This window comes from Heptranchias perlo, chromosome 12 (genome assembly GCF_035084215.1).
Source record: "Heptranchias perlo isolate sHepPer1 chromosome 12, sHepPer1.hap1, whole genome shotgun sequence".
NCBI classification, from domain to species: Eukaryota; Metazoa; Chordata; class Chondrichthyes; order Hexanchiformes; family Hexanchidae; genus Heptranchias; species Heptranchias perlo.
In genome coordinates this window covers 56,267,423-56,294,790 of record NC_090336.1, presented here as the reverse complement: position 1 = coordinate 56,294,790, position 27,368 = coordinate 56,267,423, and the positions used below count along the sequence as shown (strand labels likewise).

General features: G+C 42.9%; 1 protein-coding gene across 1 annotated transcript in view; it reads left to right on the top strand.

The window, feature by feature from the left end:
- shank2b (SH3 and multiple ankyrin repeat domains 2b) overlaps positions 1-27,368 on the top strand; it is a 680,429-nt gene that overhangs the window by 236,744 nt on the left and 416,317 nt on the right. The window contains exon 13 of the mRNA XM_067994155.1: positions 20,771-20,878. Coding sequence (XP_067850256.1) covers positions 20,771-20,878 — 108 coding nt within the window. The remainder of the gene's footprint in view (positions 1-20,770; positions 20,879-27,368) is intronic.

Sequence of the window (27,368 nt, the reverse complement as noted above, 5' to 3'; positions counted from 1 at the left end):
GAAGTGCAGTCCCTGTTGTTACGTAGGCAAACCTGGCAGCCAATTTGTACACAGCAAGATCCCACAAGTAGGAAATGAACAAATAGCCAGATAATTTATTTTTGGTGGTGTTGTTTGATGGAGGAATGTTGGCCAGGGCACAATTTTTGGTAGCTAAGGGTATCAAAGGATATGGAGTTGAGGTACAGACCAGGGTCGATGCTGAGAGGTTGTTTCCCCTGGCTGGAGACTCTAGAACTAGGGGGCATAATCTTAGGATAAGGGTTCAGCCATTTAAGACTGAGATGAGGAGGAATTTCTTCACTCAGAGGATTGTGAATCTTTGGAATTCTCTACCCCAGAGGGCTGTGGATGCTCAGTCGTTGAGTATATTCAAGGCTGAGATCGATAGATTTTTGGACTCAAGGGGAATCAGGGAATATGGGGATCAGGCAGGAAAGAGGAGTTGAGGTTGAAGATCAGCCATGATCTTATTGAATGGCGGAGCAGGCTCGAGGGGCCATACAGCCTACTCCTGCTCCTAATTCTTATGTTCTTATCCATGATCTAATTGAATGGTGGAGCAGGCTCGAGGGACTGAATGGCCTACTCCTGTTCCACTGTATATTTCTAGGTTACACGTTACTGCTCAGCACTGTACGTAAGTCTTTTTGAAAAGCAGGAACGTTTTAAGCATTTTGTAGTCACTCTTTCAAAGGCTTCAAGCCGCTGGTATTTTTCAGTTGGAACAAGTATGTTGCGTCTCCTGCAAAATACGAAAAGTGCTTTCAGCCGATCACTTAAAACAGCTGGTCTCACACTGAGCAGGATGTAATAATTGGCTCCAGTGTATAAGCAACAAGTACAAAGCATCACCCATAACACCATCTTCCCCAACTCCACAACAATAAGAGAGCAGTGACCTCTTGCATATCTATAAAATAGAGTCAATACTGAACCCTTCAGCGCAGTATAAGTGAACCTTTTATCTTATCCCCTCTTCTTTTCCCTCTCTTGTCGTCCATTAGGGCCTCAATATTTATAAGGAGGACCTGTAAATCTCCTAAATATTTTAATCTAAGACAAAGTAACTGGGAATGTGACTTTAAGATATACGCTGATCTTAGAGCTCATTTGACATTTATAAACCACTTGGTCTTCACTCTTACAACGTTATGATATAATCTGCCCTTGTAGCATATTCCTAGACATGTCATTCTAATCCTCAGAAATGACCTTTGCCAAGATAAATATTGGATACTTAACAGATTCATATGAGACTCCTCTGCTCACTCTTTCGATGTACTTTCATTTAAATAGGTTAATGGATCTGCTAAAATAGGGGACACAGAAATGTCATACAAACATGTTCAGCATCTGTCCAATAATATAACCATTTTGAGGCTTGTGTGTTAACTGCTTCTTATCTTTAAAATGTTATTAATAGAACGTTGACATATCTGTCAAGCATTCACTGTTAGAGATGTGAATGACTCTGCATCTCAGTTCCCTTTGATCAGGTCAATCAAATCAAGAATGTGCCTTTCATTAAATGTTCCAAGTTGCATGTTAATTTTTTAATTTGCTCGTACCTCAACAGGGTGAAACCTCACCAATCAGTTGCTAGCTGTCATGTTACAACAAAGTTGTTGTTCGTTGCGAGCTGTTCTTTGCCATCGTTCATGCATCCGCATTAAAGACATTTTAACTTGAAAGCATATTTATGGAAGAGATCATTGCTATTTGTCTATGTTAATGAGCATGATGCTTAAAAGAAATAATGGTTGAACTATAACAGGTATAGATCCAACAACATACTTTGAAATCGGCCCATGTACTTTTATTGATATCTAACGGGAAAGATCCAATAAGAGGATTTTTTTCAAATGAACACAAGAAATTAGGAATTAGAAAAAGGCATTGAGATCTATTCCCTGTTCAAGTCCATGTTTGTGTTTTACAAATCACTTTTGGCTCCCTTTAATGTTTGAGACAAGCCTGTATCGCTTGTCAGGGGCATTCCCATTATACAGCTTCAGGTAAAATGTGAAACTGTGGTTAGATGTATATAATTTAGTTTGAATAAAGATTAGGAACACAGGAACAGGATTAGGCCATTCAGCCCCTTGAGCCTGTTCTGCCATTCAATGAGATCATGGCTGATCTGTATCCTAATTCCATCCACCGCCCTGGCTCCATTTCCCTTAATATCCTTGGTTAGCAAATATCTATTGATCTCAGATTTAAAATTATTAATTGCTTTTTGTGGGAGAGAGTTCAACACTTTTACCACCCTTTGCGTGAAGAAATGTTTCCTAACTTCTCTCCTGAGTGGCCTGGCTCTGATTTTAAGGTTTATCCCCTTGTCCTTGACTCCCTACCAGCAGATAAAGTTTCTCCCAATCTACCCTATCAATTCCTTTCAAGATCCTTAAAACCTCAATCAAATCACCCCCTAACCTGTGTTCCAGGAAATACAAGCCTAGTTTATGTAATCTCTCCTCTTAATCTACCCCTTGGAGCCCTGGTAACATTCTGGTGAATCTGCACCACACTCCTTCCAAGGCCAAAATAGCATTTCTAGGGTGTGGTGCCCAGAACAGTACACAATGCTCCAGATGTGGTCTAACCAGGGATTTGTATAACTGTTGCAAAACTTCCTCCCCTTTATATTCTAGCCCTCTAGTTATGAAGGTTAACATTCCATTAGTCTTTTTGGTTATTTTTTGTACCTGACTACATTTTAGTGATCTATGTACATGGACCCCTAAATCTGTTTGGGCCTCCACTGTTCCTAGATTTTCACCATTTAAAAAATACTCGGATTGATCCTTTTTTGGTCCAAAATGGATGACCTCATACTTACCTGCATTGAAATCCATCTGCCACAGTTTTGCCCATTCACTAAATTTATCAGTGTAATTTTATGGTCCCATCTACACTACTTACCATGCCACCAATCTTTGTGTCACTGACAAACTTGGATATATGGCCCTCTATTGTGTTGTCTAAGTCATTAATAAATATAGTGAATAGTTGAGGCCCCAGCACAGATCCTTGTGGGACACCATTAGTCACTTCCTTCCAATTTGAGTAAATACCCATTTTCCCTACACTCTGTCTTCTATCGCCTAACCAATCTCTAAACCAGGTCAATAATTTGCCTTCAATTCCATGAGCTTCAGTTTTAGCTAACAGCCTCTTATGTAGAACCTTATTGATTGCCTTCTAGAAGTCCATATAAACTACATCTGTAGATATTCCCCTTTCTACTAGTTTAGTTACTTCCTCAAAAAATTCAATTGGGTTCGTTAGACATGACCTACCCGTTACAAATCCATGTTGGCTCTCTCTAATCAGCTCACATTTCTTTAAGTGCTCAGTCACTCTGTCCTTAATTATAGATTCCAATAACTTCCCCACAGCATATGTTAGACTAACAGGTCTATAATTTCCTGATTCCTCTCTCTCACCTTTCTTACATAATGGAGTTAAATTTGCAATTTTCCAATATAAAGGGACAATCCCTGAATTGAGAGAGTTTTGGAAGATTATGGCTAAAACATCTGCAATTTCCTCACCTACTTCCTTTAAAACCCTGGGGTGGAAACAATCAGGTCCTGGGGATTTGTCAGTCTTTAGTGCCATTATTTTTTCTAATACTGTTTTCTTGATTATGTTAACTTTAGTGAGTTCCAGTCCTTGATTCATCATTAGTTTCCCTGGAATGTCAGTTTTATTTTCATCTTCCTCTACTGTGAAGACTGACATAAAGTAATATAAAGTCTGCCATTTCCTTATTTTCATTTGTAATATTACCCACATCTGTTTTTAAAGGGCCCACATTACCCTTGACTACCCTTTTTCTTGCAATATATTTCAGTAACTTTTTGTGTTAATCTTGATATCCCTCACAAATTTCTTTTCATATTCCCGTTTTGCAGCTTTTACTATTTTTTTTGTCTTCCTTTGCTGTTCTTTATATCTCTCCCAGTCCCCTGGATCTACACTATTCTTTGCACTTTCGTATGCTCTTTCCTTTAGTTTTATGTTATTTCTCACCTCTTTTGTCAACAATGGCTGTTTTATTTGGTAAGTAGAGCTCTTGCCCTTTAGGGGTATATACTGGTCCTGTATTAAGCTAAATTCTTTTTTGAACACCTCCCACCATTCACCTGTAGTTTTACCCAGTAACAGTTTTGACCGATTTATTGTCATCAGTCTCTGTTTCATCCTGTTAAAGTTAACCGTACCAAATCTAGAATCTTAGTAATTGTGTTAAGTTTCTCCTTTTCAAACCTAAAATTGAATTTGATCATATTATGATCACTGTTAGATAAATGTCCCTTTACTGTTAGATTATTAACTAAGTCTGTCTCATTACTCATTATTAAATCTAGTATTGTCTGCCCTCTTGCTTGTTCTAGAACATATTGCTCCAGAAATCTGTCTTGAATGGACTCAAGAAATTCACCACCTTTCTGACTTGAGCTACTCTGCTTATCCCAATCTATATGAAAAGTGAAGTCCCCCATTAAAACAACTCTGCAACAAGCCTCTCTAGTATTTGAATTAATACATCTTTCCACTTGATTGATACTATCAGGAGGCCTGTGGACAACTCCCATTAAGTACTCTCTTATTCCTCAAGTCTAACCATTGAGTCCCCACTGGTTGCTTTCCCTTACCTGTATCCTCTCTTACTAATGCTGCAATAGCATCTTCAATCAATAAGGCTCCCTCTCCCCCTCTTGCAGTTTCCCTATCCTTTTTAAAGACCTTATATCCTGGAATATTTAACTTCCAATCATGACCAGCTTGCCATGTCTCAGTAATGGTCACCATAACATACCCTCTAAGCAGCATTTGAACCTCTAATTCACTGAATTTATTTAATATACTTCATGTGTTAGTATATAAAACTCTTATTTGGGCAAGAGATCCTATCCTGTCCTTCTGCCCTGATGCTGTCTTTCTCACACCGTTTAACTGAATGCGTTTCTTATATGTCATTCCTGCTGTAACTACTTCAGTTATTTTAGCATTCCCTTCACCTGTGGTATTTATATCACTGTTTGTGACCTGAACTCCACTCTTAACCCTTGTTTTGATCTTTAAACTATCATTTTTACGATTGTTTCTGACTGAGACCTCCTCTCCCATTTATTAGTTTAAAGTCCTTTTTACCGCCCTATTTATCCTTTCCGCTAGGATCTTGGTCCCAGCCCGGTTCATGTGCAGCCCGTCCCAATGGTACAGCTCCTTCCTATCCCAGTACTGGGTGCCAGTGTCCCATGAAATGGAGCCCCTTCTTCCCACATCACTCCTTTAGTCACAAGTTTTTTTTTTATTCATTCATCGGATGTGGGTATCGCTGGCGAGGCCAGCATTTATTGCCCATCCCTAATTGCCCTTGAGAAGATGGTGGCGAGCTGCCTTCTTGAACCGCTGCAGTCCGTGTGGTGAGTTCACCTTCCTGATCTGTTTGTCCCTATGCCAATTAGCATGTGGCTCGGGTAATAACCCTGAGATTATCATTCTTGAGGTCCTGCTTTTTAATTTACCTCCGAACTCCTGATACTCCCTTAGCAGGACCTCCTCCCTTTTCTTCCCTAGGTCATTGGTCCCGACATGGACCACGACAACTGGATCCTCCCCCTCCCTTTCCAAGTTCCTTTCCATCCGCATCGAGATATCTCTTGCACCAATATTAAAGATTTTTTAAATAGCGTAAGTATAAAGCATTGTCAGGTATAAACATTACACCACTGATTCTGCCTCCTCCCCTGCCCCTCGTTGATTGGAGTAATGCTGGGCAGTAACTTCTCCAAAAATAAGAGCAGGATTGGTCTGTCACATAGTGAAAGGAAAGTCACTGGGAATGAGAAATGACACTGAAAGTCAAACATTTTTTGTGTTCTGCTGTGGCCGTTCTAGATGACGCAGCTAGCATTGTTCTAATAGAATGTGGGCCCAGTGGAATTAGCTGCAGGCACTGATTCAGTTACCATGGCTGACTTGGGTTGATTAAGCTGACACAGATGGAAGACAAGGAACAGTAACTTTTTTTTAAACAAGAAGAGTCACCACTGTGGGCTTAACTGGCCTGTTTGGCACAACTGGGAATGTTTTTGCAGATGGACGGTATTGGCACACTGAATACTTTGCACTATAAGCAGCTGATCTCTCTGGCCTGAATGGTATGATTAACAAGCCAACTTACCATCATTCAAAATGATACCGGCACTGTTACAAACAAATGTTTGTATTGATTAACAAATACAATACATATTGTAGTTAGCTTAAAATGATAAAGTAGACAATAGGCAGAATTCTATTAGAAAACACAAAAAAATGCACTTAGGTGACTCAGTAAGTAGCACTCTCACCTCTGAGTCATAGGGTCATGGATTCAAGTCCCACTCCAGAGACTTATGCACATAATACAGGCTGAAACTTCAGTGCAGTACTGATGGACTGCTGCACTGTTGGAGCTGCCATCTTTCGGATGAGATGTTACTCCGAGGTCCTGCCTGTCCTCACTGGTGGACGTAGAAGATCCCACGGCACCCTTTGAAGAAGAGCAGGGGCCAACATTTATCCCTCAACCAACACCACCGAGAACAGATTACTTGGTCATTTATCTCATTGCTGTTGGTGAGATCTTGCCACGTGCAAATTGACTGCCATGCTTCCCTGCATTACAACAGTTGACGACACTTCAAAAAGTAATTTATTGGCTTTGAAGCACTTTGGAACATCCTGAGGTCATGAAAGGTTCGATATAAATTTTTCTTTCTTTTCTTTCTTTTCCCTTCTTTCTTTTCTCTTTTTTGTTTCTTTTTCCTTTTGTTTCTTTTCTCATTTATTCTTTTTTTGTTCTTCCTTTCCTTCCTTTCACAGAATATCCCCTGCAGTGCAAATAGAATAAATGACCTGATTGTTACAGTCAACAGCCACACTTGTCTTAGTCTGCACTGTGATACACTCTGTAGAATGAACAAAGTTGACCCAGCCAGACTCTGGGTTAATTTTTTGAAAATGTTACTAAACATATTCAAGCTTTATTGTTTTATCTCATGGTTGGAGTGCAATTTATGGATATCAAAGCATTGAGAATTTTGAATGACACCAAAACTCAAATGAGGCCATTATAAATAAATGCAGGGAGATTCAAGACTCTCTCTGGTTAGAGGCGAGTGTCCCTTGCACGGCTATTATTTCAGAGTAGGCTGTTTTCTAGGTTACCATCTTTCAAGCTGTCATACGAGCAGCCTATTTACCAACATTAAATTCTACTTGTCACGCACTAGACAAGGTACTAAGTCTTTCTGGCCTAGAAATTATGCTGTGCATTAATAGCTTGCAAATACTCAGCTCATTCCCATGACGTTCCTTGCCCCTCTTTTAAACTGTTTACAGTAAATGAATGAATCCTTCCCCTAAATGGTGGTTAAAGGATTCATTTTCTAAACTTTTGTTTTTGCCTGATTCCCTTCACCTTGCCACATATTATACCCCAATTAAAGTAGCGAAATGGGACCCAAATAAATACATCTTTTATCTCCCATTTGCCATGAGAAATGTTCCAATTTACAAAACACCACCATTGGAAATTAAGTCTCTTTTTAAAAGAAATTGATGCAACTGTATATTTTTTGGCGCAACACATATAGGTGTCTGCACTGATGTAATGAATCTGTCAGCATAATGTTTTTTTATTCATTCATGGGATGTGGGCATCACTGGCAAGGCCATCATTTATTGCCCATCCCTAAATGCCCTTGAGAAGGTGGTGGTGAGCTGCCTTCTTGAACAGCTGCAGTCCATGTGGTGAAGGTTCTCCCACAGTGCTGTTAGGGAGTTCCAGGATTTTGACCCAGCGAGGACGAAGGAACGGCGATATATTTCCAAGTCGGGATGGTGTGTGACTTGGAGGGGAACGTGAAGGTGGTGGTGTTCCCATGCACATGCTGCTCTTGTCCTTCAGGTGATAGAGGTCGCGGGTTTGGGAGGTGCTGTCAAAGAAGCCCTGGCGAGTTGCTGCAGTGCATCTTGTAGATGGTACACACTGAAGCCACAGTGCCCCTGTGGTGAAGGGAGTGAATATTTAAGGTGGCGGATGGGGTGTCAATCAAGCAAGCTGCTTTGTACTGGATGGTGTCGAGCTTTTTGAGTGTTGTTGGAACTGCACTCGTCCAGGCAAATGGAGAGTATTCCATCACACTCCTGACTTGTGCCTTGTAGATGGTGGAAAGGCTTTGGGGAGTCAGGAGGTGAGTCACTCACCACAGAATACCCAGCCTCTGACCTGCTCTTGCAGCCACAGTATTTATGTGGCTGGTCCAGTTAAGTTTCTGGAGAATGGTGACCCCAGGATGTTGATGGTGGGGGATTCGGTGATGGTAATGCCATTGAATGTCAAGGGGAGGTGGTTAGACTCTCTCTTGTTGGAGTTGGTCATTGCCTCTGGTGCGAATATTACTTGCCACTTATCAGCCCAAGCCTGGATGTTGTCCAAGACTTACTGCATGCGGGCACGGACTGCTTCGTTATCTGAGGGGTTGCGAATGGAACTGAACACTGTGCAATCATCAGCAAACATCCCCACTTTCGAACTTATGTGCCTATTGATGTATTACGTGCTTGCCCATCAGGATCATTGTGTCTGAGGTGAGATAGTTGGGCTGGGGCAATCCTGCCTTTTCTGGGATGTCTTGTATTGTGCAGAGCAGGGAGTCATGTTCTTCTTATTTTCATGTAGTAACGGTCTGTCCCTCTCCCTGTTGTAGGGTTGCCATCTCTGGTTGGACGTATTCCTGGAGGTTCCATCACATGACTTCCCACCTCCAACTGTCCGTCCTGTTAAACAGCCTTTTTTATCCTATTTTTAGAACTAATACACGAAAATGAAAAATACACACCATTTTGTTAAATGCCCCTATGGTTTTGCTCCCTGGGTTTGCTCACAGCAGTGTCCTGGAGATTAATTTTTAATTCCTGGAGACTTCAGGGCAATCCGGGAGGGTTGGCAACTCTACCCTGCAGGTTCCTTGTTGAGAGCGGAGTCTTGTACAGGCCTCCACTAAGGGATGCAGATCGAATGGTACTTCACCAGCTCTGAATCACAGGTTTGATGAAGGTGCTTAGTTCACGACTATGGGGTGAGGGAGGGGAACTCTTATCACCGCAGGGTGATGTATTTTCTCCCTGCAAGTAGCAAGAATTGTGCTAGTTGATCTCAAACACCAGGGGCAGGCCCATCAAGCAAATGGATCTGTGGGGCTCTTACTGACAGTCAGAGGCCTAGAAATTCAAAGACGCTGCACCTGTTCTACAGGCATAAAACAGGCGCCTAACGGTCCAATATGGCAGGCGGCTTGTGCGGGCGCATTTCACGACAGAAGTGCACCGTCCACTATATTGGTACAAGCATCATAAGAGATGTCCAGGGCCCACGCCTGAAACAGGTGTTAGGCCTTTTGCATAGGCAAATAAGGGGCCAAACGCCTGTTAGATGCCTCCTTTACCAAATCGGTAAACCCTCAATGCAGCCCTTGCTGGGTCGACTATGGTCAAGAAAACCAGGTCTCCTTAAAGGGACCACTGAAGATCACCACCAAAAAGATAAGTTTTCAAAGCTGTCCTTCACCCCCCCCCATACCAATCACTAACTCGACTCCATCCCTTCCTGATCACCAGCTCGACCCCTCTCCCAATTGCTGCCTTGACCCCCCTCTTCAATCGCCACCACAACCCCCCCCACTGCTGCCCCCCCTCCCGATCGCCCCCTCTATCGATCGCACTGCTCTCCCGATTTCCCCCCCTCCCACTCGCCCCCTCTTCCCCCAAAACCTAGCTCACCTACTGTGATGCAGCGGCCCTAAATCCAAATGTTATTTGCTGTAAATGAGGCCCAAGGCCCAATATTGGTTGTGGTTAAGGTTGGGATGGTTAGATTTCACTTGAGCTTGGGGAGTTGTAGGTGATTCAAGTGCATTCAGTTTCCTTTCCATGAGTAAAATTTGGATAATGTAAAATAATTGAGGTGATATAATTGTGTATTGTCCATTCCAGGAATGTGGGAGAAGGGTGCCCCGTCAACCTTGGTCAGATATATGGGCGCTCTGGGGAGTAATTCCTTCCACATAGGATCAAATGTTTGGGTTCCATCCAAGTATCTGAAGCCCATCTCTGACCATGCAAAGGATGTCCAGTGTGAGGGGTGTGCCCTTTCTTTTGGAATAGTTAACTTTATGATGAGAGCTGGCCAAAGTTCTTGATGGTGCTAAAAAATATTTGTTGGTGTGGTGGTGGGTGCATATATTGTAACATATTATCACGCCAATGTACGATGATATTTTGTGTCCATCTTCTCCAGAATTAGTCCTTGTAATTGTTGCCCACTGTTCTGTGGCCAAGGTAAAAAGAATGGGGAAGGTGAGGCAGCTGCCATAACTTGTTCTTGTAACATCTTACTAGATCGTGAAATTATATCTTCACTTGGTGTAATGGGTGACCTTTAGCCTCAATTAGCAAAAAAATTTAAATAATGCCACAGTATTGTTTTCAAATTAGTTTTTATACAATGAACATCTGTACTTCCATTAATTTTTCATGACTAAAATCAATCAAACAAACTTTAATATAATTGTCTTGTGGCCTCTCGAGAAGAAGGAACAATTAATTTACTTTCCGATCTGAATCTCTGGTGAATAATCGTAAACGAACTTGTGACCTGTTACAACTGGTCTCACTTATTGACATAAGGTAGATTTCAACTGGCTCCTGAAAGTTGCAGATACCCATCATATCCGTTCCTGCCAACAAAATTATACTTTTACTTTTAACTTTCAATGGCCATATACCTAACGCTGTGTTCAGTATAGAATCATTGGGGGTAATATTCCCTTCCCCGTCCAAGTGATAATCTGGAGGAGCCAATCACCCAGTCGCTGTAGAACCCGCCTGATTTTCCATAGAACCATAGAAAAGATACAGCACAGAAGGGGGCCATTCGGCCCATCGTGTCCGCGCCGGCTCGAAGAACAACCAGGTGCCCATTCTAATCCCACCTTCCAGCACCCGGTCTGTAGCCCTGCAGCTTACAGCACTTTAGTTGCAGGTCCAGGTACTTTTTAAAAGAGTTGAGGGTCCCTGCCTCTACCACCAATTTGGGCAGCGAATTCCATACACCCACCGCCCTTTGGTTAAACAAGTTTTTCCTCATGTCCCCTCTAATCCTTCCACCAATCAGCTTAAATCTATGTCCTCTAGTTCTTGAACTCTCCGCTAGGGGAAACAGGTACTTCCTGTCTACTCTATCTGGGCCCCTCATAATTTTGTACACCTCAATCAAGTCACCCCTCAGCCTCCTCTGCTCCAAGGAAAACAACCCCAGCCTATCCAATTTCTCCTCGTAGCTGCAGTTTTCAAGCCCTGGCAACATTCTTGTAAATCTTCTCTGCACTCTTTCCAGAGCAATTACATCCTTCCTGTAATGTGGTGACCAGAACTGCACACAATACTCCAGCTGTGGCCTTACCAGCATTTTATACAGTTCCATCATTACATCCCTGCTTTTGTATTCTATACCTCGGCTAATAACGGAGAGCATTCCGTATGCCTTCTTCACAACCTTATCTACCTGTACTGCCACCTTCAGGGACCTGTGCACATGCACTCCAAGGTCTCTCACTTCCTCAATCCCTCTCAATATATTCCCGTTTACTGCATATTCCCTTTTACTGTTTGCCCTCCCTAAGTGCATTACCTCACACTTCTCCAGGTTGAACTCCATTTGCCACTTTTCCGCCCACTCCACCAACCCATTGATATCTTCTTGGAGTCTACAGCTATCCTCTTCACTATCAACTACACGGCCAATTTTTGTGTCATCTGCAAATTTGCCAATTGTTCCCCCCACATTCAAGTCCAAATCATTAATATATACCACAAACAGCAAGGGACCCAACACTGAGCCCTATGGCACACCACTGGAAACGGATTTCCATTTGCAAAGACATCCGTCGACTTTTACTCTTTATTTCCTGTTACTGAGCCAATTTTGGATCCAATTTGCCACATTTCCCTGTATCCCATGGGCTTTTACCTTTCTGACCAGTCTGCACTGTGGGACCTTGTCAAATGCCTTACTAAAATCCATGCAGACAACATCCACTGCACTACCCTCATCAATCCTCCTTGTCACTTCCTCAAAGAATTCAATCAGATTTGTAGGCATGACCTTCCCTGAAGAAATCCATGCTGACTATCCCTGATTAAACCCAATTTATCCTATCTCTCAGTATCGATTCTAATAGTTTGCCCACCACCGAGGTAAAACTGACCAGCCTATAATTGCCCGGCCTTTCCATCGTACCCTTTTTAAACAATAGTACTATATTTGCAGTCTTCCAGTCCTCCGGTACCTCCCGTGTATCTAGTGAGGATTGGAAAATGATCCTCAGAACATCCGTTATTTCCTCCCTGGCTTCCTTCGATAGCCTAGGAAACAATCCATCCGGCCCTGGTGACTTATCAACTTTCAAGGATTCCAGTCCCTCTAGTACTTCCTTTCTCATTATGGTTACCATATCCAATATTTCACACCTCTCCTGTTTAACTGCTACATCCGGATCATCCTTTTCATTTGTGAATATGGAGACAAAATATTCATTTAAAACCCTACCCACATCCTCTGCTTCTAAACACAAGTTACCCTTATCATCCCTGATAGGTCCCACCTTTTCCTTAGCTATCCTCTTCATCTTAATGTACTGATAAAACATCTTTGGGTTTTCTTTAATCTTACGAGCTAATATTTTTTCATGCCCTCTCTTTGCACTCTTTATTTCCTTTTTTACGTCATCCCTGTACTTTCTATACTCCTCTAGGCTTTCTACAGTATTTCATCCCATTGAAGTCAATGGAGCAAAAATCAGATGAGTTCTTTTTTATTCGTTCATGGGATGTGAGCTTCGCTGGCAAGGCCATCATTTATTGCCCATCCCTAATTGCCCTTGAGAAGGTGGTGGTGAGCCGCCTTCTTGAACTGCTGCAGTCCGTGTGGTGAAGGTTCTCCCACTGTGCTGTTAGGAAGGGAGTTCCAGGATTTTGAACCAGCCATGATGAAGGAACGGCGATATATTTCCAAGTCGGGATGGTGCGTGACTTGCAGGTGGTGTTGTTCCCATGTGCCTGCTGCCCTTGTCCTTCTAGGTGGTAGAGGTCGTGGGTTTGGGAGGTGCTGTCGATGAAGCCTTGGCGAGCTGCTGCAGTGCATCCTGTAGATGGTACACACTGCAGCCACGGTATGCCAGTGGTGAAGGGAGTGAATGTTTAGGGTGGTGGATGGTGTGCCAATCAAGCGGGCTGCTTTGTCCTGGATGGTGTCGAGCTTCTTGAGTGTTGTTGGAGCTGCACTCATCCAGGCAAGTGGAGAGTATTCCATCAGACTCCTGACTTGTGCCTTGTAGATGGTGGAAAGGCTTTGGGGAGTCAGGAGGTGAGTCACTCGCCACAAAATACCCAGCCTCTGACCTGCTCTTGTAGCCACAGTATTTATGTGGCTGGTCCAGTTAAATTTCTGGTCAATGGTGACCCCCAGGATGTTGATGGAGGGGGATTCGGCGATGGTAATGCCGTTGAATGTCAAGGGGAGGTGGTTAGACTCTCTCTTGTTAGAGATGGTCATTGCCTGGCACTTGTCTGGCGCGAATGCTACTTGCCACTTATCAGCCCAAGCCTGGACGTTGTCCAGACCTTGCTGCATGCGGGCACGTACAGCTTCATTATCTGAGCGGTTGCGCATGGAACTGAACACTGTGCAATCATTAGTGAACATCCCCATTTCTGACCTTTTGATGGAGGGAAGTTCATTGATGAAGCAGCTGAAGATGGTTGGGCCTCAGACACTGCCCTGAGGAACTCCTGCAACAATGTCCTGGGGCTGAGATGATTGGCCTCCAACAACCACTACCATCTTCCTTTGTCATAGAGTCATAGAATTATACAGCACGGATAGAGGCCCTTCGGCCCATCGTGTCCGCGCCGGCCATCAGCCCTGTCTACTCTAATCCCATATTCCAGCATTTGGTCCGTAGCCTTGTATGCTATGGCATTTCAAGTGCTCATCCAAATGCTTCTTGAATGTTGTGAGGGTTCCTGCCTCCACAACCCTCTCAGGCAGTGAGTTCCAGACTCCAACCACCCTCTGGGTGAAAAAGTTCTTTCTCAGATCCCCTCTAAACCTCCCGCCTTTTACCTTGAATCTATGACCCCTTGTTATAGAACCCTCAACGAAGGGAAAAAGCTCCTTAGTATCCATCCTATCTATGCCCCTCATAATTTTGTACACCTCAATCATGTCCCCCCTCAGCCTCCTCTGCTCCAAGGAAAACAAACCCAATCTTCCCAGTCTCTCTTCATAGCTGAAGCGCTCCAGCCCTGGTAACATCCTGGTGAATCTCCTCTGCACCCTCTCCAAAGCGATCACATCCTTCCTGTAGTGCGGCGACCAGAACTGCACACAGTACTCCAGCTGTGGCCTAACCAGTGTTTTATACAGCTCCATCATAACCTCCTCGCTCTTATATTCTATGCCTCGGCTAATAAAGGCAAGTATCCCATATGCCTTCTTTACCACCTTATCTACCTGTTCCGCCGCCTTCAGGGATCTGTGAACTTGCACACCAAGATCCCTCTGACCCTCTGTCTTGCCTAGGGTCTTCCCATTCATTGTGTATTCCCTTGCCTTGTTAGTCCCTCCAAAGTGCATCACCTCGCACTTTTCCGGGTTAAATTTCATTTGCCACTGTTCCGCCCATCTGACCAACCCATCTATATCGTCCTGCAGGCTGAGGCTATCCTCCTCGCTATTTACCACCCTACCAATTTTTGTATCATCAGCGAACTTACTGATCATACCTTTTACATTCATATCCAAGTCGTTTGTGTTAGGTATGACTCCAGCCACTGGAGAGTTTCGCCCTGATTCCCATTGACTTCAATTTTACCAGGGCTCCTTGGTGCCACACTTGGTCAAATGCTGCCTTGATGTCAAGGGCAGTCACTCTTACCTCACCTCTGGTGTTCTACAAGGAATGTTTGATTTGCGCTGCTGGATTACCCCACCGGACGGTGAAATTAACAACTATCCCCTCCCCTCTCCACCCCCCAGTAAGACTAATGACCCAATTTTGAGCCCCAAGTGATAGAAGTCAAAACTGACCCCACTGAGTGAGGAGAGATGGTCGGAGAAATTCCTTTGCACAGAGGGTTGTTGGAACATGGGATGCTTTGCCACAGGGAGCAAAGACCATTGCATTTTTTAAAAGAGAAAATTGGATAAATATTTGAAACTGAGGATACCATGCTATGGGGAGAGAGTGGTGCACTGAGATTAGTTTTAGATTGTTGTAGCAACGAGCCAGTGCAGACGTGATGGGCCGAATGGCCTCCTTCTGCATTGTGGATTGTTCACCTGACTTCTACTCCATCCAGGTACACCATGGCTATAACAAAACATGTCCTATTCCTATATTTTTGGATATAATTTACAACAGAAGTTAGTTGACTTTGAAAGATGGTATGCATTAGAAAAAGCCCTTTTATTGCCTTATCCTACTGTCTTTCAGAAATGGATTATTTTTAGTCTTTCATACATCATTCTGAACAGTTATAATGTTTGGACTTTATTATGCATTAGTAAAGGCAGCATATCAATGAAGTCTCCACTCTTCATTAATTATCAGCATAACTGATGCTGACACAGTGGCTTTTAAATTTTTCATTTGTTGGGCTGAATTAAGACATACATCCTTCTAACATTGTATTACATTAACAACAGAATCAAAATGAAAACTGTATAATTACTTCAAATTAAAATGTAGAGATCAACTAGTGGGAGGGCTCGCTTAGAACTGCAGTTGGTTTCCGCCCCCTCCCAAACTTTACTGTCGTTTGGTATTTTCTCTAATATGATTAAGTTTCGGCCAGTGCTGTTACCAACAGCTGAAGCATACAAACTGGTATGTTATGGCTGTAGTATTGTGTGCCCACCTTGCACCCTCTGTAAACTTGACCTCATTCAAAACTCTGCTGCCTGCATCCTAACACGCACCAAGGCCCTTTCACCCATCACCCCTGTGCTCACTGACCTACATTGTCTCCCGGTCTGGCAACGCCTCGATTTTTAAAATTCTCATCCTTGCTTTCAAATCCTTCCATGGCCTTGTCCCTCCATATCTCTGTAACCTCCTCCAGGCCTACAACCCTCCACGATCTCTGCGCTCCTCCAATTCTGGCCTTTAGCACATCCCCGATTTTCATCGTTCCACCTGGCGGCTGTGCCTTCAGCTGCCTAGGCCCTAAGCTCTGGATCAAAAGCAAAATACTGTGGATGCTGAAAATCTGTAATAAAAACAGAAAATGCTGGAGAAGCTCAGCAAGTCAGGCAGTATCTGTGGAGAAAGAAACAGAGTTAACGTTTCAGGTCTGTTTCTTTCTCCACAGATGCTGCCTGCCTTGCTGAGCTTCTCCAGCATTTTCTGTTTTTATTATTTAAGCTCTGGAAATCCCTCCCTAAACCTCTCTACTTCTCTCTCCTCCTTTAAGATGCTCCTTAACACCTACCTCTTTGACCAAGCTTTTGGTCACCTGTCCTAATATCTCCTTATTTGGCTCAGTGTCAAATTTTGTTTGATGGCACTCCTGTGAAGCGCCTTGAGACAATTCACTATGTTAAAGGCACAATATAAATGCAAGTTGTTGTTGTCCTCTGCGCATGGGCTGAAACTTGTATTATATCCTTCAGGCTGTTATAATATTCTGACCTTTGGAGTCTTGGTTATTTTAAATAAACGTCTTTGCATCGAAGTTTCTTGACCTGAAATTAACTATTACTGCTCTCGTTCATGAAGCTTCAATTTTTCCCATCACCCTCTGCAACACGTTGGCAGAAGCTCACAGCTGGAATTATATCTCTTGTAGCGCACTTTCACAAATCTTACACATTCCGTCTGGTATTCGTTTTGCTTTTCTCATCTGTTCCTCCGGTCATAAATTCAATCTGTGCTTATAAAGTTCCACCTAAGCTCAATCTTTGTCAGTTCTTTTTCATTGGACTTCATTTTAGTATTGACTTTCCTCACCTCCATCTTATCACCAATAAAATCCTTTGTCATTTTAAGTCCTTCAGCCCTTAAAGTAGTTTACTGTATCGTTGCTTCGAGGGAATTTTGTTCAAATTAGCTCAAGATATAATCTAACAACTCTCAAACTGGATTGCCCTGATTTGGCCTCGGCTTCATGAAGAAAAAGTGAACTCTCTCAAATTAATTACTGTAAGGTCTGCATTACACTTCTTCATTGTCATGCACATAATATGCAATGAATTCTTTATTGCTTATGATATCAATGCATTTGTGAGCTGAGTTCGGATATTTGATGTATTGGAGAAATTGTACAAAAATCAAACCATCTAACCTGATCATTTCAGGATGAACTCTTGGGTAGCATCGTCACTACAACTGTAGCGTTGGTGTGAAGCAGTTCCATTTTGCACAGATGCCATACTTATAGTGCAAATGCAGCCTAAACCTGGAGTCAGGTCCGACCTGACACTGGAGCGAAGTGGAGTCAAATTCTTTAGGGGAGGCAGTCTCACTCTGCTTTACTCCAGCATCAGTCAGGCCCTGTCTCGAGATTTACACAACACAAGTTTAACGTCATTGTGAAGAGAAGCCAGTTTTCACTAGTGCAAACTTGTGCAGGCTGATTTTAACTACTGGCAGAGAACGGGTGGGCGGTGGGCAGAGTGCATCCCCCCTGCTCTTTCCTGCCGGCGGAAGGCCCGAGCCACTTAGAGGTGCCAGCCTCATTTTTATTCCGCCGGCGAGCTGTGAATTCTGGGAGGGCTGGGAGATCGGCTGGCTGCCACGTCTAGCCGTCTGACTGTCGGAACCTGGAGTGGGAAAGGCGATCCTGCAGCGGGGGAGGGGGTGGGGTGTGCGCTTAGACAGGCCGGCAGTGGTCTGGATTTTTTTGTGCGGCCCAGGATGAGGCTGCTCCTGCCCCCAGCAAAACAAAAAATTAGACATTTCCTGGGCAGTTTTCTGAGCGGCCTCCAGCAGTCCCTTTTATGGACCATGTGTGGTACAAAAAAGTTTGTACTCTCGCCATGTTAATATTTACCCCTCAAACTTGGTGGAGATCGAATAAGACAATTTCTTACATGACACTTCAGTATTCATAAATGTAAAGAATCTTACAATACCAGGTTGTAGTCCAACAATTTTATTTGAAAATCACAAGCTTTCGGAGGCTTTCTCCTTCGTCAGGTGGATATGTTCTTTTATTGTCAGGTGACGAAGGAGAAAGCCTCCGAAAGCTTGTGATTTTCAAATAAAATTGTTGGACTATAACCTGGTGTTGTAAGATTCTTTACATTTGTCCACCCCAGTCCATCACCGGCATCTCCACTCCATAAATGCTGACAGGGGTAAATAACGTCATTGTGAAGAGAAGTATGGCTGACCCTCTCTGTCGATAATGTCATTTTTTAAAAAACAAGTTGACCCCTCAATAACCGAAGATATTTTATGGTTAGTTCTGTATTTCGAACTGTAGAGTAACGGTGCCTCTGAGGGTTTTAAATTGGAATCCCAGCCTTACTTGAGCTTTTAATCTTGCTTGTTGACGAGAAGTGGATCATTGTTGATGCAGACCACCTCACTCTGTCGCTGAAGATGAAATGTGAGAGTGGAAGACAGCCATGGAGATTCAGGAGAGCAGAAAATAATGGATATGTTCTTTTATTGTCTGTGAAGCACTTTAGAACATCCTGAGGTTGTGAAAGGCACTATATAAATGCAAGTTCGTTCATTTAAAGTGAAATGCTTTGTGGTATTTTAATTAAACTTGACTTGTGTCTCCTTGACATTCCTTCAAAAATACCTGTGCGTCTTCAAAAGAATCTGAATTATCACTTGGAAACTGAAACATCGGATAAACTTTAGTGGGTTCCTTTTTACTTAGTGTCTCGGACAAGTCTGTAGCACCACACCTCTCAAAGGTCTCACATCTCAAAAATTTATATCTCTCCCGATTTTTATTTCCATTGTAGTCAGTGGAAATAAAAATGAGGGGAGATGTAAAACGCTTGATGCATCACCCGTTCGACACTATCGCACCAAGCCAAGAGCTACCCCAGTTAGTCTGCAATAGGGCTGGGTTAAGCATCAGAAAATGGTACCATAGGTCCAATACTACCCCTGAGAGATACCATGGGAGAGCGACCAGTATTCATCACTTTGTTTCATGTTTTATTTGAGTGAACCTTGTCCATTTCTCGTTATTAGCAATAGCACTAAAATGATTAAGGCAGTGACTCTCTTTTGACCACCAATAACGGACTGAAAGGTAAGCTTAAAAAAAAAGTTGAAGAAATAAAATTCAAACACCTGAGAGCAAAATAAAAACCTCTGATTAAACTATTCAGCAATTGGTTTTTCAATTTTCATTGACATTTGCATGTCTGTATTTTTAGTGTTTTATGAAAAAAATTCCAAAGCCCTCTATGCTCCCATCTGTCATATCGTGTCAGCTTGGTTCAGCTGTTGGAACACTTGTCTCTGAATCAGAAGCATGTGGGTTCAAGCCCTAATCCAGGACTTAAGCATGTATTCTACACTGACACTCCACTGCTGCATTGTTGCAGCTGTTATAGCCGTCTGTTAAGGTGCAGGGAGTTCTCCTGATGTCCTGACCAGCATTCCTCCCTTTACTTGTATCACCGGTCATTCATCTCATTTGCCGTTTGTTGGATCTTGCTGTGTGCAAATTGGTTGCCATGCTTGCCTGCAAAACAGCAGTGACACTACTTCAGAAATAATCTATTGGAAGTGAAGCACTTTGGGACATCCTGAGAACGTGATGAGATGCTATATGAATGCAAGTTTGTTCTTTCTTGTGTTTACCTAAGAGTATTTGAGCATTGTTAATTTCCTAGTTTAAATTTTGCATAAAAAAGATAAATATCAGGCGTACGATACTTACATACAATAATATCTAATATGTCCATAATGTAAAATTGCTAAATGAAAGCATCTTTTAGTGCCTGATGATAGGTTAGTATGTTTATCAAAGGTGCTTTCACAGGATTTGTTGTGCCAATCATGAGACAAACAATTCCTCTGGCCACTATGGGGTGAATTTCCCGACTGGCACTACTCCCATACAAATGCTCAATATCCACTTTCTTTTAACACTGGCGTTAACCACTTCAAAAATAAACAGAATATAATGTCTGCATTACAAAGAGCACAGGGTGATTTAGTAAAAGCACGTTAAGCATTTATACGGGAACAGTGGTTGGACAATGTGATTGCACGTGCAACGACATTGTTTCCAAATCTTTCCAAACCAATTTACAGTGCCGCTGCCCATAACTAGAAGAATCTTAACTCCCTTAGACTGCGCCAGGTCCATACCCGAACTGTCTTATCTCCTTGCACGGCTTTGATATATTCTTTGTGCGACAGAGCTGATTTCCACATGCAAATGATCTCTGGTAATAAAATGATCTGCTTTTTTTTCATAATTTAGGATAACCCCATCAATTAGTTTAATACAAAAAAAATGGCTTCACGACAATTGCAAATGTACAGCATAAATAAGCATTAATCCTGTGTATTCATTGGTTTAAAAAATGAAATGTAATGTATACAATTTTCACTAAAAGTGCATATTTTTCTAAATGGATAATCATTTTCCTTTTTTTGTGAACCAGTTCTGAGTATTGGGGAAGGAGGATTCTGGGAAGGCAGTGCCCGCGGGCGTGTTGGATGGTTTCCCGCTGAATATGTGGAGGAAATTCCAGCGAATGAAACCAAACCAGGTAAGGACCCAAATGAAAATCTTACCCGTCTGACGAAGGAAAGCCAGTTTGTGAAGTTTTATGCTGTGGTTTGCTGCCAGTACACTTGTGATATTCAACAGCGACCGTTCAGTGGGGAAAGCTAACTGTTGGACTTTTTAAAGTTGGTTTTCCCAATACTAATATCAAAACATATCACCGTAGTCATTGAATCCTTCGAAGTGGCTTCACCGATAGGCATGACCGATTTGCTAACTCAGTCCATCGCTCTTTTCGAACTGATAGACAAAAGGATGGTGATGGGAGGCAGGAGGCAGCTGATAAATCAGTGCAAGCAACATCAGTGTGGACAGAGAAAGAGAAAAAAAACAGATCTGACCTTATAAAACATTACGGACTCTACTTTTTGCTGCATGGACATGCATACCCAAAAATGTAACTTCCTCCCCCTTCAAGGTCAGGCACAAACCTGAATTTGGCCCAGGTCGCTCTCTGCCCTCCCTTCATCAATATATGTACAAGAAAGCTAGCGGCTAATTTTCCTAACCTTTGACCCCAGGTAATGCCATTCCCCAGGGGCAAAGGTTGGTGTGGTGGGGGTGGGGGCGGGGGCGGGCATAGAGGCGTGGAGACTTATTACGGTAGGTATCTGCCCATGTACGTTGCTACGGGATTTCAAAGGCTTCCCCCAGGGAGGTGGTAGTGGTGGTGCGGAGGGGAGAAACCAATATAAATGAGACAAAGTGGAGTTCTCTTGCATTTTCTTTCAGTCGTTACAATCATAGAGGCCCCAGGTACAGAGATGGTGGTGTGGGCCTGCCCCAAGAGCACCTCTTGGACTGGAGGATCTGATGGAGGCAGGCGGCCAGGCATTAGAAGACCTGAAGAGATAAGGGACATTTTTTTATTTGTGGCCCTTATTGATTTTCAAGGTTGGAGGCCTACTGGCTGATTCTTTTGGATGGCAGCCAGAAGGCCTTTACCACCACCTCTCAACCCCTCCACTGCATCTGATTTGTCCCGCTACTTGTCCGACATCCAGTATTGGAGAAGCAGAAATTTTCTCCAATTTAATATTGGGAAGACCAAAGCCATTGTCTTCGGCCCCCGCCACAATCTCCATTTCCTAACCACAACTCCATCCCCCTCCCTGGCCACTGTCTCAAGTTGAACCAGACTGATTGCAACCTTGTCGTCCTATATGACCCTGAGGTGATCCTCTGACCCCATGTGCTCTCCTTCACCAAGACTGCCTACTTCCACCTCCGTAACATCCCCCGTCTCTGCCCCTGCCTCAGCTCATCAGCTGCTGAAACCCTCAACAATGCTTTTTTTACCTCCAGACTTGACTATTCCAATGCCCTCTTGGCTGGCCTCCCAATGACCTGAACCCAGAAATACAGGCAGGTTCAGGTCATGTCAGACAGAGTGACCTTCAGGACTAGTGCCCAGGTTTGGAGGGGCGAGGGTGATGGGGGTGAGGGTAGGGTTGGAGATGAGAAGAGTGAAAACAAAAACAGAAAATGCTGGAAACATCAAGCAACATCTATCTGTGGAGAAACAGAAATCGATGTGTCAGGTCTTAGACCCTTCCATGGGAGGGAGGGGAGAATAGGCTTTATCAACAATCCAGAAATAAAGAATTACTTCCAGCCTTCACCATAATATCAGATTAGGAAATGCAGAGATAAACTCTCAGAATCAAACGAATCAAATTAGCCAGCACAGAGTGAATATTAGAGTATTTCATTAAGACATCAATTTAAACAAAATCAGGCAATCCAGGTGAACTGACCAGTAAAAGAGATCATTCCAGATTATACGTTATACTCCGAATATGTCCAATTCTGGGCACCACACTTTAGAAAGAATGTCAAGGCCTTAGAGAGGGTGCAGAAGAGATTTACTAGAATGGTACCAGGGATGAGGGACTTCAGTTATGTGGAGAGATTGGAGAAGCTGGGGTTGTTCTCCTTGGAGCAGAGAAGGTTAAGGGGAGAGGTGTTCAAAATCATGAAGGGTTTTGGTAGAGTAAATAAGGAGAAACTGTTTCCACTGGCAGAAAGGTCAGTGACCAGAGGACACAGATTTAAGGTGATCGGCAAAAGAATCGGAAGCGAGATGAGGAGAATTTTTTTTTTATGCTGTGAGTTGTTATGATCTGGAATGCACTGCCTGAAAGGGTGGTGGAAGCAGATTCAATAGTAACTTTCAAAAGGGCATTGATAAATACTTGAAGGGCTATGGGGAAAGGGCAGGGGAGTCGGACTATTTCGATAGCTCTTTCAAAGAGCAGGCACAGGCACAATGGGCCGAATGATCTCTTCAGTGCTGTATCATTCTATGATTCTGTGTATTAGAAACATAGAAAAATAGGAGCAGGAGTAAGCCATTCGGCCCTTCGAGCCTGCTCTCCATTCAATATGATCGTGGCTGATCCTCTACCTGATTACCATATTCCCGCTCTCACCACATACCCCTTGATACCTTTTGTGCCCAGAAATCTATCTAGCTCCTTCTTAAATATATTCAGTGTCTTGGCCTCCACAGCCTTCTTTGGTAGAGAATTCCACAGGTTCACCACCCTCTGAGTGAAGAAATTTCTCCTCATCTTAGACGTAAATGTCCTACCCCGTATCCTGAGACTGTGACCCCTCGTTCTGGACCCCCCAGCCAGGGGAAACATCCTCCCTGCATCCAGTCTGTCTAGCCTTGTCAGAATTTTATATGTTTCAATGAGATCCTCTCTCATTCTTCTAAACTCGAGTGAGTACAGGTCGAGTCGACCCAATCTCTCCTCATACGACAGTCCAGCCATCCCAGGAATCAGTCTGGTGAACCTTTGCTGCACTCCCTCTATGGCAAGTATATCCTTTCTTAGGTAAGGAGACCAAAACTTCACACAATACTCCAGGTGTGGTCTCACCAAGGCCTTGTATAACTGCAGTATAAATGTGGAAGGCACTTTCCATCTCGCTAATTCTATTGCTCAGACTTGATAATCGAACCATCTGACATGTGATGTTTCAGCTTTAGCACAACAGATTGAGGCAACTATTATAGAAGCTATGCAGAAAAAACTGTTGATTTTAGTCTGTTCAGCCCGTGGTGCCTTCTGGCTCATTCACTGACATCAAGTCCTGTCTTGACACTGAACTTGTTTGTCCTCAAATGACCCCTATCTTTTCCAGGTCGATACTGCTTGCTCTTCATCAGATTGTCATGTGTTTCCATTCCCAGACCACTAATGTCTCCGTATTTTTCCTTTTGCCCCTTCACTCTCCATTGCTGCACTGCTCTTCATCTTGTTTGCTGATGATATCTGCAAACTAAGATACACAATCCGAGCCATTTGTGTTCCTACCAAAACACTTTGCACCGGGAAAACCTGTTTAAACTCTTATTTTTTCACTGCTTGTCCTTGTACTGCGTGGCAATGACCTGTGCATCTAAACCATGCTAATTTAATAACCCTGGACCACTTATTCCATTAAACACAATCAAGCTGCATGCCAGGAAGTAACTTGTCATACTACCTCAGGCATTCACATCTCCTGTTTTCAGGGGGAGATATGAGAGACAAAGTGTTAATAGCGCGCTGTAGGTTGGCAAAATATTGCCTATGAGGAGAAGGACAGGTTCTCAATAACTTTCTTTTTAAATGAAGCCCGATTTTTACAGATTTACTTACCAGAGACTGGAGTGGGAATGTTCATGTTCCTACTGGCTCCCAGTGGTATAGACATTGAGTTCTGTGTTGCTAAGTCACTCAGACTAGAGTTACACGTGGTCCCTGCTCCCTGGTTAGTGAATTTTTAATGTTTAGAGGCTGTCAACTGGAGCATCCACTTTCATAACCATTACATTTCTGAATTGCCTAGGAAATCCAATCTGACAGCTTTACAGACCTCGGTTCATGTTGCACTGGAGTTATACTTAACCTGGTGTCAAGGCTAGGACACCTTCCCCTAAGGGGGTATGAGGGGAGGGGGGTCTCATATCCCATGGCTTCAGTGGCAGTATAACTATGCTCTCAGTTATTTCAGCTGGAAGAAGCAATGATGAAACATAACTTGCACAGGAGCTATGTCTCACCTGATGGAATACAGATGAGAGTTGCCAAAGTTTATCTCAAATGTAACTCTTCCTCAGGGCTGTAAGAGCATGAATTCAAGAGATCTTAAAGAATCTTTACTGTCCGTTCTCCTTCTTGCAAAGAGAAAATAGACACAAATGGACAGACAGCCATGACATGAATGCAGAATGGCAGGTTCTGATTTTGTCTGATCGTCGCTCCTGTGAAAAGCCTCGGGAAATTTTATTACATTAAAAGCATTGTATAAGTACAAGTAGTTGTTCTTCTTACAGCAGTTTTTGATTTTACCTGTTGGTGCAGGTGATTGGATTTTAATGTCAACATCACCAGGCTTGGGGTGTCCAAATGACAACCCATGGGCCAAATGTGACCAAGTGAGCCTTGGATATCTGGCCCACAAGCAAACCCATCCACTCAGTTTTGGACAGCTGCTGTGGCAGACAATAGACATTTTATGTCACTCAAACTTATCACACTCCGTTGTATGATCACCCTACCTGTCAGTCATGCACTTTCCCACCTCCAGTCCTTATTGCACTCTTGTTGCTGAGGGGGCCATAGCAACAGGGGAACCGAGTGTACAGGCTGCTTCTCCTGGTCTGCTGATTGCTGTGAACATTAGTCTTGCACAGTGCCCGCTCAGGGGACCAGGCTCCCTGGCAACCTGCTATCCTTCAATTGCGGTTTTATTCCCATTACTTTTTGCTGTTAAATTTCTTTCAGAACCTCAAAGGACCTTTATGGTTCCTTGAAGTGCTGAACACCATCAGCCCACTTACTATCAAAGGATTTTTTTCTTATTTTAAAAAGAGGACAGATTATAATTATTGGTGTTCAGATAATTTTTCATTTGAAGCACAGTGGGTTCTTGTAATCACTTGCAGTCAAAATAATAGAAGTATTCATGTTGAAGTGAATAGATTCACTCCAACATGACGTGGAGACTACATTTGACCATATAAGTGGACCTTTTGCTCAATTCAATCATATGGCTCTTTCCTTTATCCATTCAGTGAAGATATTAGCCCACTTAATAAAGGCTTGTTAAAATTACAGACAAAGGAATTTCATGCAAACTTGTGAAGTGTCTCCAGCAATATTGCCACCAGTATTTTCTCGATGAGAGGTCTGTTGAATATTACTTCAAATGAATAGGACAAGGGGACACAGGTTCAAAAGGCAAATTTCTGACATATCAGGAAATTCTCCTTCACACATGGGGGTAGATCTTGACTTTGTGCGATAGTGTAAAATGGGAGATAGCGAGTCAGCAACCTGATTTACATCTCTCCATTTTTATCTCCATGGACTTCAATGGAAATAAAAATGGGGAGAGATACAAAACAGGCTGCTGACTCGCTATCACCCATTTTACACAATGGCACAAAGTTAAGATCTACCCCAAGGAGTGATCAACATATGGAATAAACTTCCAGAAAGAGCAATGGAGGTGAAAACCCTGGAATCTTTTGACGAACAACCAGAAGCTGAAATGGTGGGAATTTAGGCTCTGGATGGATGGATGAGTTAAGATGGGCCAATTGACCTTCTTTGTAATTATCTTGTGAAATAGACCTGATTTATAAACTAGCTCAAATAAGTGGGTTTGACCAGCACCTCCAGAGGGAGACTGCCATCAGCTACAATAGTGCCATCAGAGACTGACACCCTTTCTGGACATCAGCAGGTACAGCCAGTCCATACATATGGGTTTTCACCTGCTGGTCTGTATATCTTCCCTCGTTAATGGGGGCAGTGTGGCAGCTAGAAAATTAATTTTCAAAACATGACTTAAAACCAACTGTGTGTGCAATTTTGCACATGAAGTTGTACATTCGCATCTGAAATTAAATAGTTTACTTCCACTGTTACACTAAATACTTAAAGGAAAGTTAACTAATACTTTTGTTAATATTGCATTTTAACAAAAAGAACACAAACTTAAAACCCAGCTGGTTCACCAGTGCCCTTCAGGAAAGAGACTTACCATCCCTACCTGGTCTGGCTCCAGTCCGCAATCTATGGTCGACTCTCAATGTCCTCAGGGCAATTAGGGATGGGCAATAAATACTGACTTGCCAGTGTTGCCCACTTCTCAAGAATGTTAAAAAAAGTGATAAGAAATTGATGGTGTTTTCTTTGTGTAAAAAGGCCGATAAAAAGGAACAGCACAATGTAAAATAAATGGAATGCAGTGAAAAGAACTGGAAATAAGCAGGAATTGATTGTAAGAGATAATGACCTGATTTCACTGTGTGCTTTGATTGCTTATTGTCAGAAACTTTAGAATTTACAATAGATGTATTCACAGGATGGTTTGACAGTCGGATGCGTCTGGGTGAGGAACAGTGCTCACGGAGAGCCTTGGCTGGGGAATTGCAGGCATGCAGTGTCCCTGATTCCTGTTCGTTAATT